This window comes from Dreissena polymorpha, chromosome 16, assembly GCF_020536995.1.
Source record: "Dreissena polymorpha isolate Duluth1 chromosome 16, UMN_Dpol_1.0, whole genome shotgun sequence".
In the NCBI taxonomy this organism is placed as follows: Eukaryota; Metazoa; Mollusca; class Bivalvia; order Myida; family Dreissenidae; genus Dreissena; species Dreissena polymorpha.
In genome coordinates, this window is record NC_068370.1 from 14,218,087 (window position 1) to 14,232,096 (window position 14,010).

Sequence of the window (14,010 nt, forward strand, 5' to 3'; positions counted from 1 at the left end):
ATTTATATTATATCTGGAACCCTGTTAGCCATTATAAATATTATAAAATTGTTGTTTGCACTGTATGCAGTTTTATGTATGCAGATAATTTATTTGATAAAGCATTATGAAAGGTATTTAAAAGGTAAAACAATACCAGCAAAAAAAAACGTCTAATTAATGTATCAATAGACTGCACATTAATGTTGCTCGTCAATAATCTGGATAACCTATTAATGATGATTACACATGTACTGTGATAACTTATACCGCAAGTGACACACAACCTTAGCTTTCTCGTTTGGACTTTGTATTTGTCTGTTTGCATTTTCATTGAACACTTAAGTGTGTGCTACTTTTTAAAATAAGAAATTTTACTCCAATCATCAAATTCGACGTCCGTTGAAAACATAACTCTTTTTAAAATGTTATTTCTATTCCTCCTCATACGGCCGAACGTCACAATAAATTCTTGTAAAAAGAAGAACGAACCACGTTAACTTACCTTGAGCTGCACAGCCTAATAAGATCAGTAATAAAATAAATGACTGGTTAAAAGGCGCATGACAGTTAATTGCGGACCTAAATATACATCTTATGTCATGACGTCATAACGTTAAAAGGCGGATCAAATAAATTGCGCGACGAATCACAAAAGTGATCTTCTAAAAAAGTGAATAGTGAATTGGTACCTTTAGGTCATAATATACTAAACATGTATCCTATATAATTCAATATAAACGCGACAACTTATAGCGAAAATAAATGCAACATTTTGTTCATAGAGACTCACATAACCATACATTTTCTTAAAAGCCATTCTTTGCGGAATCGATGTTTTCAATTTAAAATGATACAGTATGTCATGTAAAAACCAAGAAAAAACGTGATACAAATCAAAACCGACTGTTTTGCACCTTTTCCCGGCCGTTTTCTAGTGGAATGTAACCTTTATTTCAGTGCAATTTGTAACTATAGTCTCTTACTCTATCATATTTCAGGGATTTAGTAGTGAACACCTAATCTTGCCCTACCACTATTACCAAAAGATAAAACAAGAACAATCGTTTAAAGTATAACACATGCCTTCGAGTAAACTATGGTGTTTTCTTTTAAAAAGTACAAACCTGCATGATACGATTATTGAGCATAATGTAAACTTAAAATATATTCAAAAAGGGAAGTAACTACTTTGTAGTTTGAAGAATTTTTTTAACTCTAGTTGTTTCTCTTATTAATAAATTTGTCAAACAATAAATTAAATGAACGTATAGAGAATGCCTTCTGAAATATGGTGTCAATGTGCTTAATATCGGCGAACTGGACCATGCTTCTGTATTCAAAATATCTATAATAAAAGAATGATTTTCCGAAAGTGGTTTTTGTTCGTAATTTGGTTTTGAAAGATTGAAAAGCAAGTAAAGGACACAGGAACAACAACTAACATGGAAACCCGACCACCTTACTCAAAATCTGCCCGTTTGGAAAATGATAACGACCATAACCATAGTGCAGTTCCTTTGGTGAATGTTTATTATGTTCGCCACCACTATACAAATGGCGGACATATTGTTTTTGCCCTGTCTGTTGGTTTGTGTGTTTATTTGTTTGTTTGCCCAAACAAATGTCAATGACATTTGCAATAACTTTTGCAATATTGAAGATAGCAACTTGATATTAGGCATGCATACGTATCTCATAGAGCTTCACATTTTCAGTGGTGAAAGGTCAAGGTCATCCTTTAAGGTCAAAGGTCAAATATATAACTTCAAAGCGGCGCAAAAGTTGACATAGTGTTTCTGACAAACACATATCTTGTTTAATATCAGGAAAGAGTGGATAAGCCTTTTCAGTACAAATGAACGCAAGCACATACTCTCACACACACATATGTTGTATACTAAAGAATAATTCTGTTTTGCTTCAAAAATGTATTTTTTTTAATGTTCATCTCGCACTTAAAACTTCTTAGATGTAGAAAGTCTATACATCAATTTTGATACAAACGCAATTGAATACAGCTACAATTTATTATTTTTACAGATACACTATATTGCACCTGTTAATTGCTGCTAGATGTAAATGATACATAAGTTTACAGTTAACAATACGTTGTTTCAATGGAGCGTATTACCCTATATGCATTATGCACCATCAAAAAACTGTCTGAATTAAGTTTCATGATAATGCTTTAATGTGAGGCCCTTGCATGTTCCCTTAGTGACAAACAACCATAACTTTTTGAATATGTTTTATTTTGATGCTCTTAAGGGTGAGATCTTGCCATGTTTCTCAAATGACAACCTTTACTTTCTAGTGCTTTTTTTCTTGGGTGAGGGGGGCAGGTCCATTTGGTTTGGGGAAAAATGCGTCATTTAGACAAATTCAGAAATATTGAGATGTTAGCATGTTCCACATGTGACAATATTCACTGTCTGATTGGAACGTTATGTTTGTATGTATTTGAGGATGAGGTGTTGGCGTGCTCCACAAGTGAACTACCTGGAAGAACATCTAGAAAGCGACTGAAGATAGATGGCAGAGACATCCTCATCATTAAATACGGAGTCAATTACTATGCGATGGACTCTGTATGCTACCGTAAGGGATAAACTTTGCTAATATTATAATTATATAATTCATAACTGATACAGATGCCGTTTTATAATGGGTGTGTGTATGACTTATGATCGTATAGCTTTATAAATATCTTAATCATTTTTACAAGCCCATTATAAACAACTGCAAGTAATACTTATAAATAAACAGTTTAAGAAGATATATATAATACGCTATTGTTATATATATATATATACGCTATTTTATCACATGCCACACCCTGTTTCCCATGTAATATAATCATTACAACTTTTTTTTACCTTACACATGTGTAATATACTAGTTCTTTTTAAGCGTTTTCATTTGCTTATTTTCGTTTGATTGACCAATCGTATTTTGTTATTTTGCTAAAATTACGTTGCAACGTCACGAAATGTAAACAACATTTGAGATTTATCATTATGTTTGCGTAAATATTAATTTAATTTGCTCATTTAAAAGCATGTGATAAAAAAGATCTGACACTCGTTGTTATTTCATACCATATTTTATCAAACTCGTCCAGGAAATTCGTTAGTAAGCTCGCCAAAGGCTCGCTTACTAACAAATTTCCTGAACTCGTTTAATAAAATTTGGTATGATATGACAACTCGTGCCAGATCATATCTATATATAAACGTTGTCTTCTTATTGTGAATTCACAACCATTACAGATGCAGGGGGTCCTCTTTATGATGGTGACATTGAGGTATATAAAAGATTTATTGAAAAAAGATTTAGGTTAACTGACATGGGCAAAATCGATTGTTAAATTTATATAGCAATATAAGTATGACATTTTGTCTTTCTTTAAGTACTCATTTTGTTCTGTTTTCAAACTTTTACACATGTAAGAACTAATGAGTTATAAATTTCAATGCCATTTAGAATATGTGTACAACATTGCAATAACAGACAGTTGATTTATTTAACAGGAACTGGGTGGAAGATTGTGTCTTGTATGTCCTTGGCACAAATACAAAGTGTGTGTCGACACTGGTCAAAATTATTACCAGGTAAATTATAAAAATGAATTCGCAATGTTAGATGGTTTTGATTGATTATCAATTTGAACTCAATCGCGATCAGAGAAAAGATCATGATTGTCTTTGCTGCTTTTTAAAGGGGTTTCCTTAATAACATTTCATAAATACTTCCGTCATGAAGTCAATATAATAGTCATTCCATTTTTTAGTTTGATATCATTGGTAAACCGTTAAATGTACTACATATACTTGGATCCAGGAAAGTAGTTAAATTATAGCACTGAAATCAAAATGTTTAATGTTTTAATTTGTACGAGTTAAAATAATTGAAATTTCGGCATTTTTCTATGAAGCACACTAATGCAGGTGTGCAAGGTGTCGTCCAAGATTAACATATGCATTCCGCACAATCTTATCAGGGACGACACTTTTCGCTTATATGGTATATTTTGGTAGTGGAAAGTGTCGACCCTGATAAGACTGTGCGGACTGCACCGCCTAATCTGAGACAACACTTTATGATTTGAATTAAGCCACGTTTTCTCAGAGCGCAGCTTAAATGTTACTTATTACAGTCGGTTGATCCGTTCCATCCCAAGACCAGTGTGAAATGGACAGCAGGGAGTCAGCGGCAGAGGACGCATGCAGTGCGCGTACACGAGGGCAATATCTACCTAAAACTGACCGACAGGGATGGCACCTTAGATTCGGATAAATACAATACGGAAAAGCAGGATAACTTATGACTACTCTTTTGTTATTAAATCAAAATTTGAAACTGTTTTTCTAATTTGTGTTACTTAATAAATAAATAAAAAATGTTTGTATGCTTTTCGGGCTTTATTCCGTTTTATATGTTATTAAGTAGCTAAACCAATGATCTATAAATATTTTTGTATAGATCTTTGTTTAAACACAAGGCACACGATTGATTGCATTTATATAAAGAGCCGAACAGACACGATTATCATATGTGGATCTACGGCGGCTTTAATCTTATTCATCATCTACATTTTTATTAATCATTTGATGTCAAATTGAATCGTTAAAATACTATTGATATAAACGTTAAACGTGCATACTGATGGAAAAAGGTTTCTCAGTTTTTGCAAAAAACAATGATTTATAAACTAAATAGACAAATTGATGAGTGACGTAACGCACACCTGGAAATAACGTTCCAAATCACCAGTCAAAGCGACACATAAATCAATGATGTCAATTGAAAAAAATATGTCATGTATTAGAAGACAATCAAGTTTTTAAATATTAGATATAGCTTCCACGCTTCTACCAAGAGGAGCATTTTGTTGTTTGATGTAATACTGTTGAGCTTTTAGCAGTTCACTTGGGCATTAAATTTATGCGTTTGATAGTCGTATGTGGTGGGTGGCTCTCGAGTTTCCGTTGTCGCATGTCTCGTGACCATGAAGTGTTTCTTCTTTTTTTTACAATAAACGACATCTCCTAAACCACTTTGCAAATTTTCTTTTAACTTCTCAGGGATGGTCCTTGGGTGATCTTCTCTCAAAGTTAAAGAAATTCTACCGGTCCGCTGCATGTTCATATACCCCGAGGTAAAACAGATTGCAAACATGTACAAGTACACACAACTTATCCTTAAACTACAAGGTAGAGAGGTGTAACATTTGTCATGCACTATCATGTCGTCCAATATTAAGTGCGTTAAAAAGTCAAAGTTTTCTCGCCTAGGGTGTAACTTATGTTCAATATATTAAACAATCAAAAACAATCCTCTTCTCTGCAACCGCAATGTTCGGATTTGTTTAAATATTCCCTTGTGATAAATATTGGCGACGCCTTTGGGTAAATTTCTTTACTGATATGATTACAGTGAACACTTTACAAACATATTTTCTTCTTTTTCATTCTCAGAGCCCAGATATTTCATATAGAGAAACCTTGTCAATACTCTAGAAGTCACAATTTTTGCCCAATCATCATGAAAGTTGGTCGTCAAAACATTGGTTTTATTGATATCTCGGACGAGTTCGAAAATGGTCCAGATCGGTGAAAAGACATGGCCGCCAGTGGGCGGGGCATATTTCTCAATATGTATATAATGAAAATATGTGAACACTTTAGAAGTCACATTTTTGGCCCAATTTTCATGAAATTTGGTCAGAACATTTGTTTTCTTGATATGAGAGTAGAGTTCGAAAATGGTTCTGGTCAGTTGAATAACATGGCTGCCGGGGGGGGGGGGGGGGGCAGTTTTCCTTATTTGGCTACAGAGAAACCTTGTAAACACTCTAGAAGTCACAATTTTTGCCCAATCATCATAAAAGCTGGTCAAAACATTGGTTTTATTGACATCTCGGACGAGTTCGAAAATGGTCCAGATCGGTGAAAAAACATGGCCGCCAGTGGACGGGGCATTTTTCTCTATATGTATATAGTGAAAACATGTCAACACTCTAGAAGTCACATTTTTGGCGCAATTTTCATGCAATTTGGTCAGAACATTTGTTTCCTTGATATGAGAGTTGAGTTGTTGGAAAATGGTTCCAGTCAGTTCAATAACATGGCCGGCCGGGGGGGGGGATGGTTAGGGGGGGGGGGGGGGGGGGGGGCAGTTTTCCTTTTTTGGCTATAGAGAAACCTTGTAAACACTCTAGAAGTCACAATTTTTGCCCAATCATCATGAAAGTTGGTCGTCAAAACATTGGTTTTATTGATATCTCGGACGAGTTCGAAAATGGTCCAAAACGGTGAAAAAACATGGCCGCCAGTGGGCGGGGCATTTTTTTCTATATGTATATAGTGAAAACATGTGAACACTCTAGAAGTCACATTTTTGGCGCAATTTTCATGAAATTTGGTCAGAACATTTGTTTCCTTGATATGAGAGTTGAGTTCGAAAATGGGGTTCCGGTTAGTTCAATAACATTGCTGCCAGGGGGGGGGGGGCAGTTTTCCTTATTTGGCTATAGAGAAACCTTGTCAACACTCTAGAAGTCACAATTTTTGCCCAATCATCATAAAAGTTGGTCAAAACATTGGTTTTATTGACATCTCGGACGAGTTCGAAAATGGTCCAGATCGGTGAAAAAACATGGCCGCCAGTGGACGGGGCATTTTTCTCTATATGTATATAGTGAAAACATGTCAACACTCTAGAAGTCACATTTTTGGCGCAATTTTCATGAAATTTGGTCAGAACATTTGTTTCCTTGATATGAGAGTTGAGTTCGAAAATGGGGTTCCGGTTAGTTCAATAACATTGCTGCCAGGGGGGGGGGGCAGTTTTCCTTATTCGGCTATAGAGAAACCTTGTAAACACTCTAGAAGTCACAATGTCTGTGATAATTGGCATTTAAGAACTTCATCATGTATGTTTTAGTTAACGAAAGAGGGTAACACAATATCGCAATCGTTTTCTGTCCTTTGAAGCGTGTGGCCTGGTACTCATTACCTCTATTATGGTACACATTTTAAGCTAAACGGATCCGAAACACCAATTACAAAATTTCATTTGCTGCTTGAAACATTTTTAATTACATAAACTTATTTATATAAGGTCGCGGTGGTGTAGTGGATGAGGTGTCCGCCTAGCGTTTGGGAGTTCGTGGGTTCGCTCCCTACTCGGGGAGCAATCTCATTATCTCCTCCACAGCCACCAAGTACTGGCTCTTCCCAGGAAACGGACTCGACAATGTCCACATCTGCCTATAATAGGCCTTCCTGTAATAGTCAGCAATTGACTGTAGGAAGTACGAAGTAGAAGATTACATATATACAAACTAAACAAAACATAGAACATAGTGACCCTGACGTGATTCGGACACGCAGGCTTCTGATACGGAGTCAGACGCGGTATTGTTGAGCCACATGTCGACATATGTTTTAGTTGTTATATAACAGCTGTAAAATAATTGACAGACATCGTTTTGTCGCTTCTTCTTGTTAAGGTATGGTTACTTTACAGCATACTTTCTCCATATATGTTCGCCAAATGCGCATACAATTTTACAAATAGTTTGTCATAAGAAACGATTGCAATTTTGATGCAAATGTACCATTTTTCCACTATGAATGTACACTTTACCCCCCCCCCCCCCCCCCAAAAAAAAACAACAAAACAACATTGTTCATAATCATACACTTAAAATACTGGAAATGTATGTATACATTACAAATTCGGTAATTCAGAAAAAATAACTATAACAATAATATAAATGAGTAAAAAGTATCATTACTCATTAATGACTAGTTATGGAGATTAATTAGCATTTAGTTTAGGTCAATAGTGGAACAGCAATTGGTGCTTGTACGTTTAAGGTTTACCGAGCCTCAGTAAGTGTACTCAAAAAAAAATTCAGACGGGCAATTACTGTGACATTATTCATGCTGATAAGTTATGACTCACTTGCACTAATCGTCTAATTATAGATATCTATTATAAGATGACATGCCAAATTAATACATCATAGTACTTTTCATCAACAACGTATGATCATCCCATTGGACGGACTGGTCGTTGGGTGGGTGGAGGAATGAGAGACAACAATACGGAGATCCACGGCAAGTAATGTTTGTTGTGAGCTGCTTGGAGCTCAACTATGGAGATGGAATTCTTTTACATTGTACATCCAGCTTTTCTGCATCCGGCCGCGATGGCGACACCATTGCGTGACCTGGAGCCCAGTCTTGCAGGGATTCGTGCCTGGTAACTTGTCCAATCTAAGCCAGCCTTCGTCTTTGATGGTCGCACAGAGCGGTTCTTGTGGACTAGCAAGTAGTGTTGTTTTGCCAGGACTGATTTGTTGGTTTTGTGCTCTTTGCAGGAATGCGTTGCAGTCGCCGTCTTAACTTGCGTTGATATGCCTGTATCCTATGTTCAGTGTCCGCGTGCAGCGTCAAGATCTTACAGCCGTAGGACATACACTACGAGCCACTGTTTGGTGGGGATGCTAATGGACCTGCTTTTCCATTACAGCGGTACTGGTACCATTTTTGGAGAGATTTGCTCACAAGTATTTGAAGCTGGTCACTTCTTCCAGCTTCTCACCGTTCATGGTGTTGTTTGCACTTGTGTTGTTCTTGATGCTCAGTTGACCCTGATCTTCGATTTCTCTGCCCTTACCTTACTGCCGTATGCTCCTGGTCTTTAATTATTTATATGTGTGTGGTCTTCTAGCTAACTGCTGGAGTTACCCATGGGGTCAATGTCAAGAGCGGATCTAAGGTAAGAGATGGCTTTTCTATCGGCGAAGACGGAATTGTGGTGGTCTTAGATGGCTTCCTGCATAATAATAACAAAAGGATGTTTAACAAAACGGACAAGATCCGATATCTATGACGGACGCCCAATGCTGTCCTGAAAAGTACCCCACTTGTCCATTCAGGTGTAATGCGATGCTGGCGTATTAGGAAAGTTCTTGGATGAATTGCTGTGAAGCATCACAGAACCTGCAATTATACATCATGTCACACGCGGTCAGAATCTGCCTTACGGTTGATGAAGTTTTGGAAGTGCTAACGTTGATATTAAAGGTGTTTCTCAAAGATGACTGCGGTTATTTTTTCCCACCGTTTTCTGAATCCAGCCTGCTTTTCCGCCATCATTTCCTTTGCCTTACTTTTCTGTCAGGCGTGGATGGTGCAAAGCATGACTTTGCTGGGATGGCTGATGAGGCTGAGGGTTCTGTTATTTGACGGTACAGTTTGACGTTGCCATTTTACTGTAGGGGAACAACCAGTTACAGATGCCACTAGGATGGCCACTTTATCCCCTCCAAGATCTCATGGCATAGTTACATCGTTGCTGCAGGTGTTGCCTCTCATCCGGGCTTAACCAACTTGGCAGGGACGCTATATGTGCTTGTTATAATCATGTTTTACGTATATATCGAGTTCTACAGATTACAAGGAATAATGAAGAGAAGCAATGAACGCAAGGGTGACGTGTTTCCCCAAACCGGTACTATAATCCGACCTTAGTACTTAACGGTTCAGCAATGTATTGTAGTTGTTTTTGTTTTTCAAATAAAAAGCTGCTACTCTTGGTGTGCCATTACGATTCACAAAACCGTTTCAATGCGACAATGTCCGGAATCTTTTTAAGGAAATTAACCGTTTCCTCATTTATTTTAATAAAAGGTTTGCCCCGGGTGAGCATCGAACTCACGACCTTCAGATTATGAGACTGACGCGATACCTACTAAGCTACCGAGGCACGTTTGTCAAAAACGTACGTTGCTTTAATCGTTTTAATTTTCTTTTGACAAGTTCTCAACAGGGCCATCTTAAGACTTTACAACGGACATGATTGCGGACAGATAGCTTTTTATCACATTGCCGCTTAAAGGGGCCTTTTCACAGATTTTGAAATGTTTTTAAGTTTGTCATTAAATGCTTTATATTGAGAAATATAAACATTGGATCTAAAAAGCTCCAGTTAAAAATCAAGAATAAAAATAAAAAAAGGAAAAAAAGTAGCCCGCAGCAGGGCTCGAACCAGTGGCCCCCGGAGTCCTGGAGTAAAAACGAATTAGACCGCTCGGCCATCCTGCCATGTATGTATATGAAACGTATTTTGTACTTTATATAAGCAATCTTCGTAGTTTCACAAAATTAAACAGCAACAACATAACTCTCCAAAATGATTTATTCAATCGTTTCGCGTTGCAACGCTTTATAATTTTCAGGTTTAGTGGGCTCGAACCACTGGCCCCTGGAGTCCTGGGAGTCAAAGACTACCGCTAAGACCACTCGGCCATCCCTGTTCATACAACGAAGAAGGTATTTTATACTTTATATAAGCAATCCTAGTATGTAGTTTTACATTATACAACGACAACAACAGAACTCTCCAAATTATTCAATCGTTTCGCATTGCGACGCTTGAAAAATTTTCAGGTTTTTAAATCGTCCAAAGATGCATATAATGGCTATTTTAGAGCATGGTTAATGTTCAATATTACTATTTCTTCACAAATTTCATAACAAAAAACGAAAATTTGAGAATCTGAAACATTTTTCTTATATTTGTCTATTTACCTTGATGTGGAAAGGCCCATTTAAAGAACATCGATTTATTATCCAACACAATAAGTACAGTAAGATCTTTTCCAACTTAATATCATATAAGGTAGGTGACTGTCATCTTATTTCTTTATTTTACACACGTATTTTGGTAGCCTCGCTGTTGTAAATTCAAATGAATTTGAACTTTTCAAGAAAATGAACTTAAATAATTTCTATGTACAATGTATTCTAAAATGGCTCAAACTGGCGGCAAGCTTTTTCTTATAAGAACCGTGAACAATAAAACAAGTGCAAACTATAATGGTCATGTTATACATTAACAAACATTTTAAAACTTCAGTTTAAGTTTGCGTTATGATAAAAAATAATGAAGTCATCAGAACCTTTAATAACCTACTCAACTATGCACATGATAATGTATGACTCACCTTGTCGTTGACTTACTTGTGTATGCACATGATAATGTATGACTCACCTTGTCGTTGACTTCAACTATGCACATGATAATGTATGACTCATCTTGTCGTTGACTATGCACATGATAATGTATGACTCACCTTGTCGTTGACTTACTTGTGATTAGGGTAGATTACCCTAAATGTATATATTCGCTGACCTCGATATCAAACAAAAGTGGATTATTTAATGAGTTAATTTTTCTTATATTTGAATATAATTGGAGTGAACGCAACATCCAGTATCGTAATATTTCGAATGAATTTATACAAAAAAAAGAAATAGTCCGTTAAGAAAGCAGTAATCACTCAACTAGTATCAGTATTAGCGTCCCTCGCACGGATTGCTTCAAATACCCTTAATTATTTGTCCAAGTCGTCAGGTATTCAGCGGAGAATGATTCGAGTCTGTGGTATGTGTTGTTGTCCGCGTCGATGGGTCAAACACATACCAACAAACTGTAGTCTAACTCGAATGCCATGTTTACGAAATACGTTTGTCACTGTATGTGCACTTATATAGCTGCCTTAGTTTCTCACCTTCTTGCTTTCCGATTTAAATCAAGAGCTATCCGGCACCGGAACACGGTATCATGAGTGGTTCGGTTTGTTTGGGGCTTGGCACTCAATATGCAACAAATAGCTGACATTTCAAGCTAAAAGATTAAAAATAGAACAAGTTCAACTGTAGTGCTTTATATTTTTGCTGAGTGTAGGTTTCTTCTTCATGAATTTTGTTTGTGTAGATACATAATTGGTCATAATGTTACGGTAACATTCGTTGTTTATTGTTAACGCCCCTCAAGCTCAACTATGTAACATTGACAAATGTTTTGAAATGTTTTAATGAGTTTTAAATTACTTGCCTTGCGATGCTGCATTAAAAAACATTAAAAACGACATGGTTTATGTGAAGCACTTCGATTATTTTGATACAAGTAAGTGCTTTTAAGTCTACATTGGAAAAAGAACACTTAGTGTATAAACTATCTATATGAGCACAAACTCTCATTTGTTAATTAAAACCGCTTCTTTTACATAGCCAAATTGATTACAGATTAAACACATTTATTCACTAAACACAATTTTTACAATACGTTTCCCTGATGTGACGCGAAAACGCAACATTCTGACCTGGGACAGACATGCTAGTCTTGCGCCCCGTGTCGAAACATCTTAACGTTGTTAACCTTCCATTCAGTGTTTGGCAAATATTATTCGTCTTATTCAGTGTCAGTTAATTTACAGCATAATGTCTACATGTAAGTGTATATTCATCGTTTCAATTTACACATGCATATTTTATAACAACAATGATCTTTAACATTGACCGTACATGTATCTAATGTTACAAACCGTTGAATATACCATAAGCTGATATTTAATTATTTGTAATGGTACAGTCTTCATCAGGAAGTCAAACATGCGAAAAACGTTTAACAATAATGAAAACCACACAATACTTTTCGGGGTCGGATTTTAATAGTGATTGATATTAAGGAAATCGATCAGCCAAATTGTACAAGTAAAATGAGCGTACAAGTCAATACTGCAAATGTACCTATGCAGTTTAATTGAGAATACAAAATCCTATAAGGGTATATATCACATATCACACAAACAATTTCAGATTCCGGCGATGATAAAATATTATTGAACAACAACAACTATGTGTTTGCACTTAACATAAAACACATAGTATGAAAACGGACAAATCAAGTAATATTCTGATATGGCATCACCGTTTTGAAAACATTATTAGAACAACATTTCCCGAACGTTATAGATTACTAGACTGCAACGAAAACAAAATCCCGAAATAAGGTCTTACTGCTTGTAGCGATATTTAATAAATATACACATGTATATCTATTGGTAACTTTATAAAATCTACATGGGCTGTATTATCATGTTCCCGCTAGGTGTAATCATGTGTCAACGTAGATATCGAGTTCATACGATTACAAGGGGGCGTAGCAAGAGATGGAATGGGGGCGACTTGACCCCTTCTCAAGGTTAAGAGTCGGGACCCTTATCTGACTTTCGAGCTTGATGGATCAGCAATGTATTGTATTTTTTTTAATTTAAAAAAAGCCGCCTAACTTGTAGTGTATCTCAAATTCATTAAATCTTCTCAACATTACAATGTCCTGGATTCTCTGAAGAAAATTTACCGTTTCCTAACTCATTTTAACACAAGATTTTCCCCCAAGTGAGGGTCAAACTCACGATCTTCAGACTGGCGCGCTACCAACTGCGCAGCCGTGGCACATTTGTCAAATAGGGAAGTTGTTTTTATTGTTTAAATTTTCTTTTGACTAGTTCCCCTCAGGTTCATGTAAAGACTTTACAACGGACACGAGTGCGGACAGACGGCTCGTCATCACATGTCCGCTTAAAGGGGCCTTTTCACCTTTTGGTAAAATTAGAACAGTTTCAGATTCGCAATTTTTCGTTTAAGTTGTGATATTTGCGAGAAAATAGTAATACTGAGCATTTACCATGCTCCAAAATATCCATTATATGCATCTTATGAAAATGCGCATAATATCACTTTAAATGATAACATAGTCTAAGCATTTAAACTTAAAACAAGAGCAGACCACGCACGTGTGTACTGAACGTTACACTGGAAATGCTGCATACAATTATGTTTTTATATGCGCTTAGAGAAATTTATTTATTAAAATCTGCAATATTCAAAACAGTCCATTTTTGGGTTTTATATCCATGTTTACAATTTAATGCCCGCGTCTTTGGTATTATTATCGTATAGAATCAGTTTTATAATATCGTCATCTATTACCTAAAACAGAAATACGAAATGTGACATTATACAGAGCCCGTTTACTGGTTTAAGAGAGAGGAGGATGATCAAGCGGAGAAAGATGCCATTTTTTCAATAAAGGGGCTCGTGTTCTTTTTTTTGCTGTTAATGTAATGCAATAAGTAAGAGTGTTGTATAATTCTGGGCTACATAT

At 36.2% G+C, this 14,010-nt stretch overlaps 1 protein-coding gene and 1 non-coding gene across 2 annotated transcripts; one reads left to right on the top strand and one right to left on the bottom strand.

Moving 5' to 3' along the window:
- Positions 1 to 1,205: 1,205 nt before the first annotated feature.
- Positions 1,206 to 4,384, top strand: LOC127862232 (Rieske domain-containing protein-like). The gene is made up of 5 exons (XM_052401263.1): positions 1,206 to 1,502; positions 2,448 to 2,580; positions 3,252 to 3,286; positions 3,513 to 3,593; positions 4,139 to 4,384. Exons 1-5 carry the CDS (start codon positions 1,425 to 1,427, stop codon positions 4,307 to 4,309), a joined length of 498 nt encoding a protein of 165 aa, XP_052257223.1. The 5' UTR covers positions 1,206 to 1,424; the 3' UTR covers positions 4,310 to 4,384.
- A 5,305-nt stretch (positions 4,385 to 9,689) lies between these two features.
- Positions 9,690 to 9,762, bottom strand: Trnam-cau (transfer RNA methionine (anticodon CAU)). Its single transcript has one exon. It is a non-coding gene; the product is annotated as a tRNA-Met (tRNA).
- Positions 9,763 to 14,010: the final 4,248 nt, after the last annotated feature.

What these genes read in the sequence shown, in the direction of transcription:
- LOC127862232 (XM_052401263.1), top strand. Translation starts at nt 1,425, where the DNA reads ATGGAAACCCGACCACCTTACTCAAAATCTGCCCGTTTGGAAAATGAT. An exon ending in GATGGACTCTGTATGCTACC is followed by an intron (nt 2,581 to 3,251) that starts GTAAGGGATAAA and finishes CAACCATTACAG; the next exon opens with ATGCAGGGGGTCCTCTTTAT. An exon ending in TTTATGATGGTGACATTGAG is followed by an intron (nt 3,287 to 3,512) that starts GTATATAAAAGA and finishes TTTATTTAACAG; the next exon opens with GAACTGGGTGGAAGATTGTG.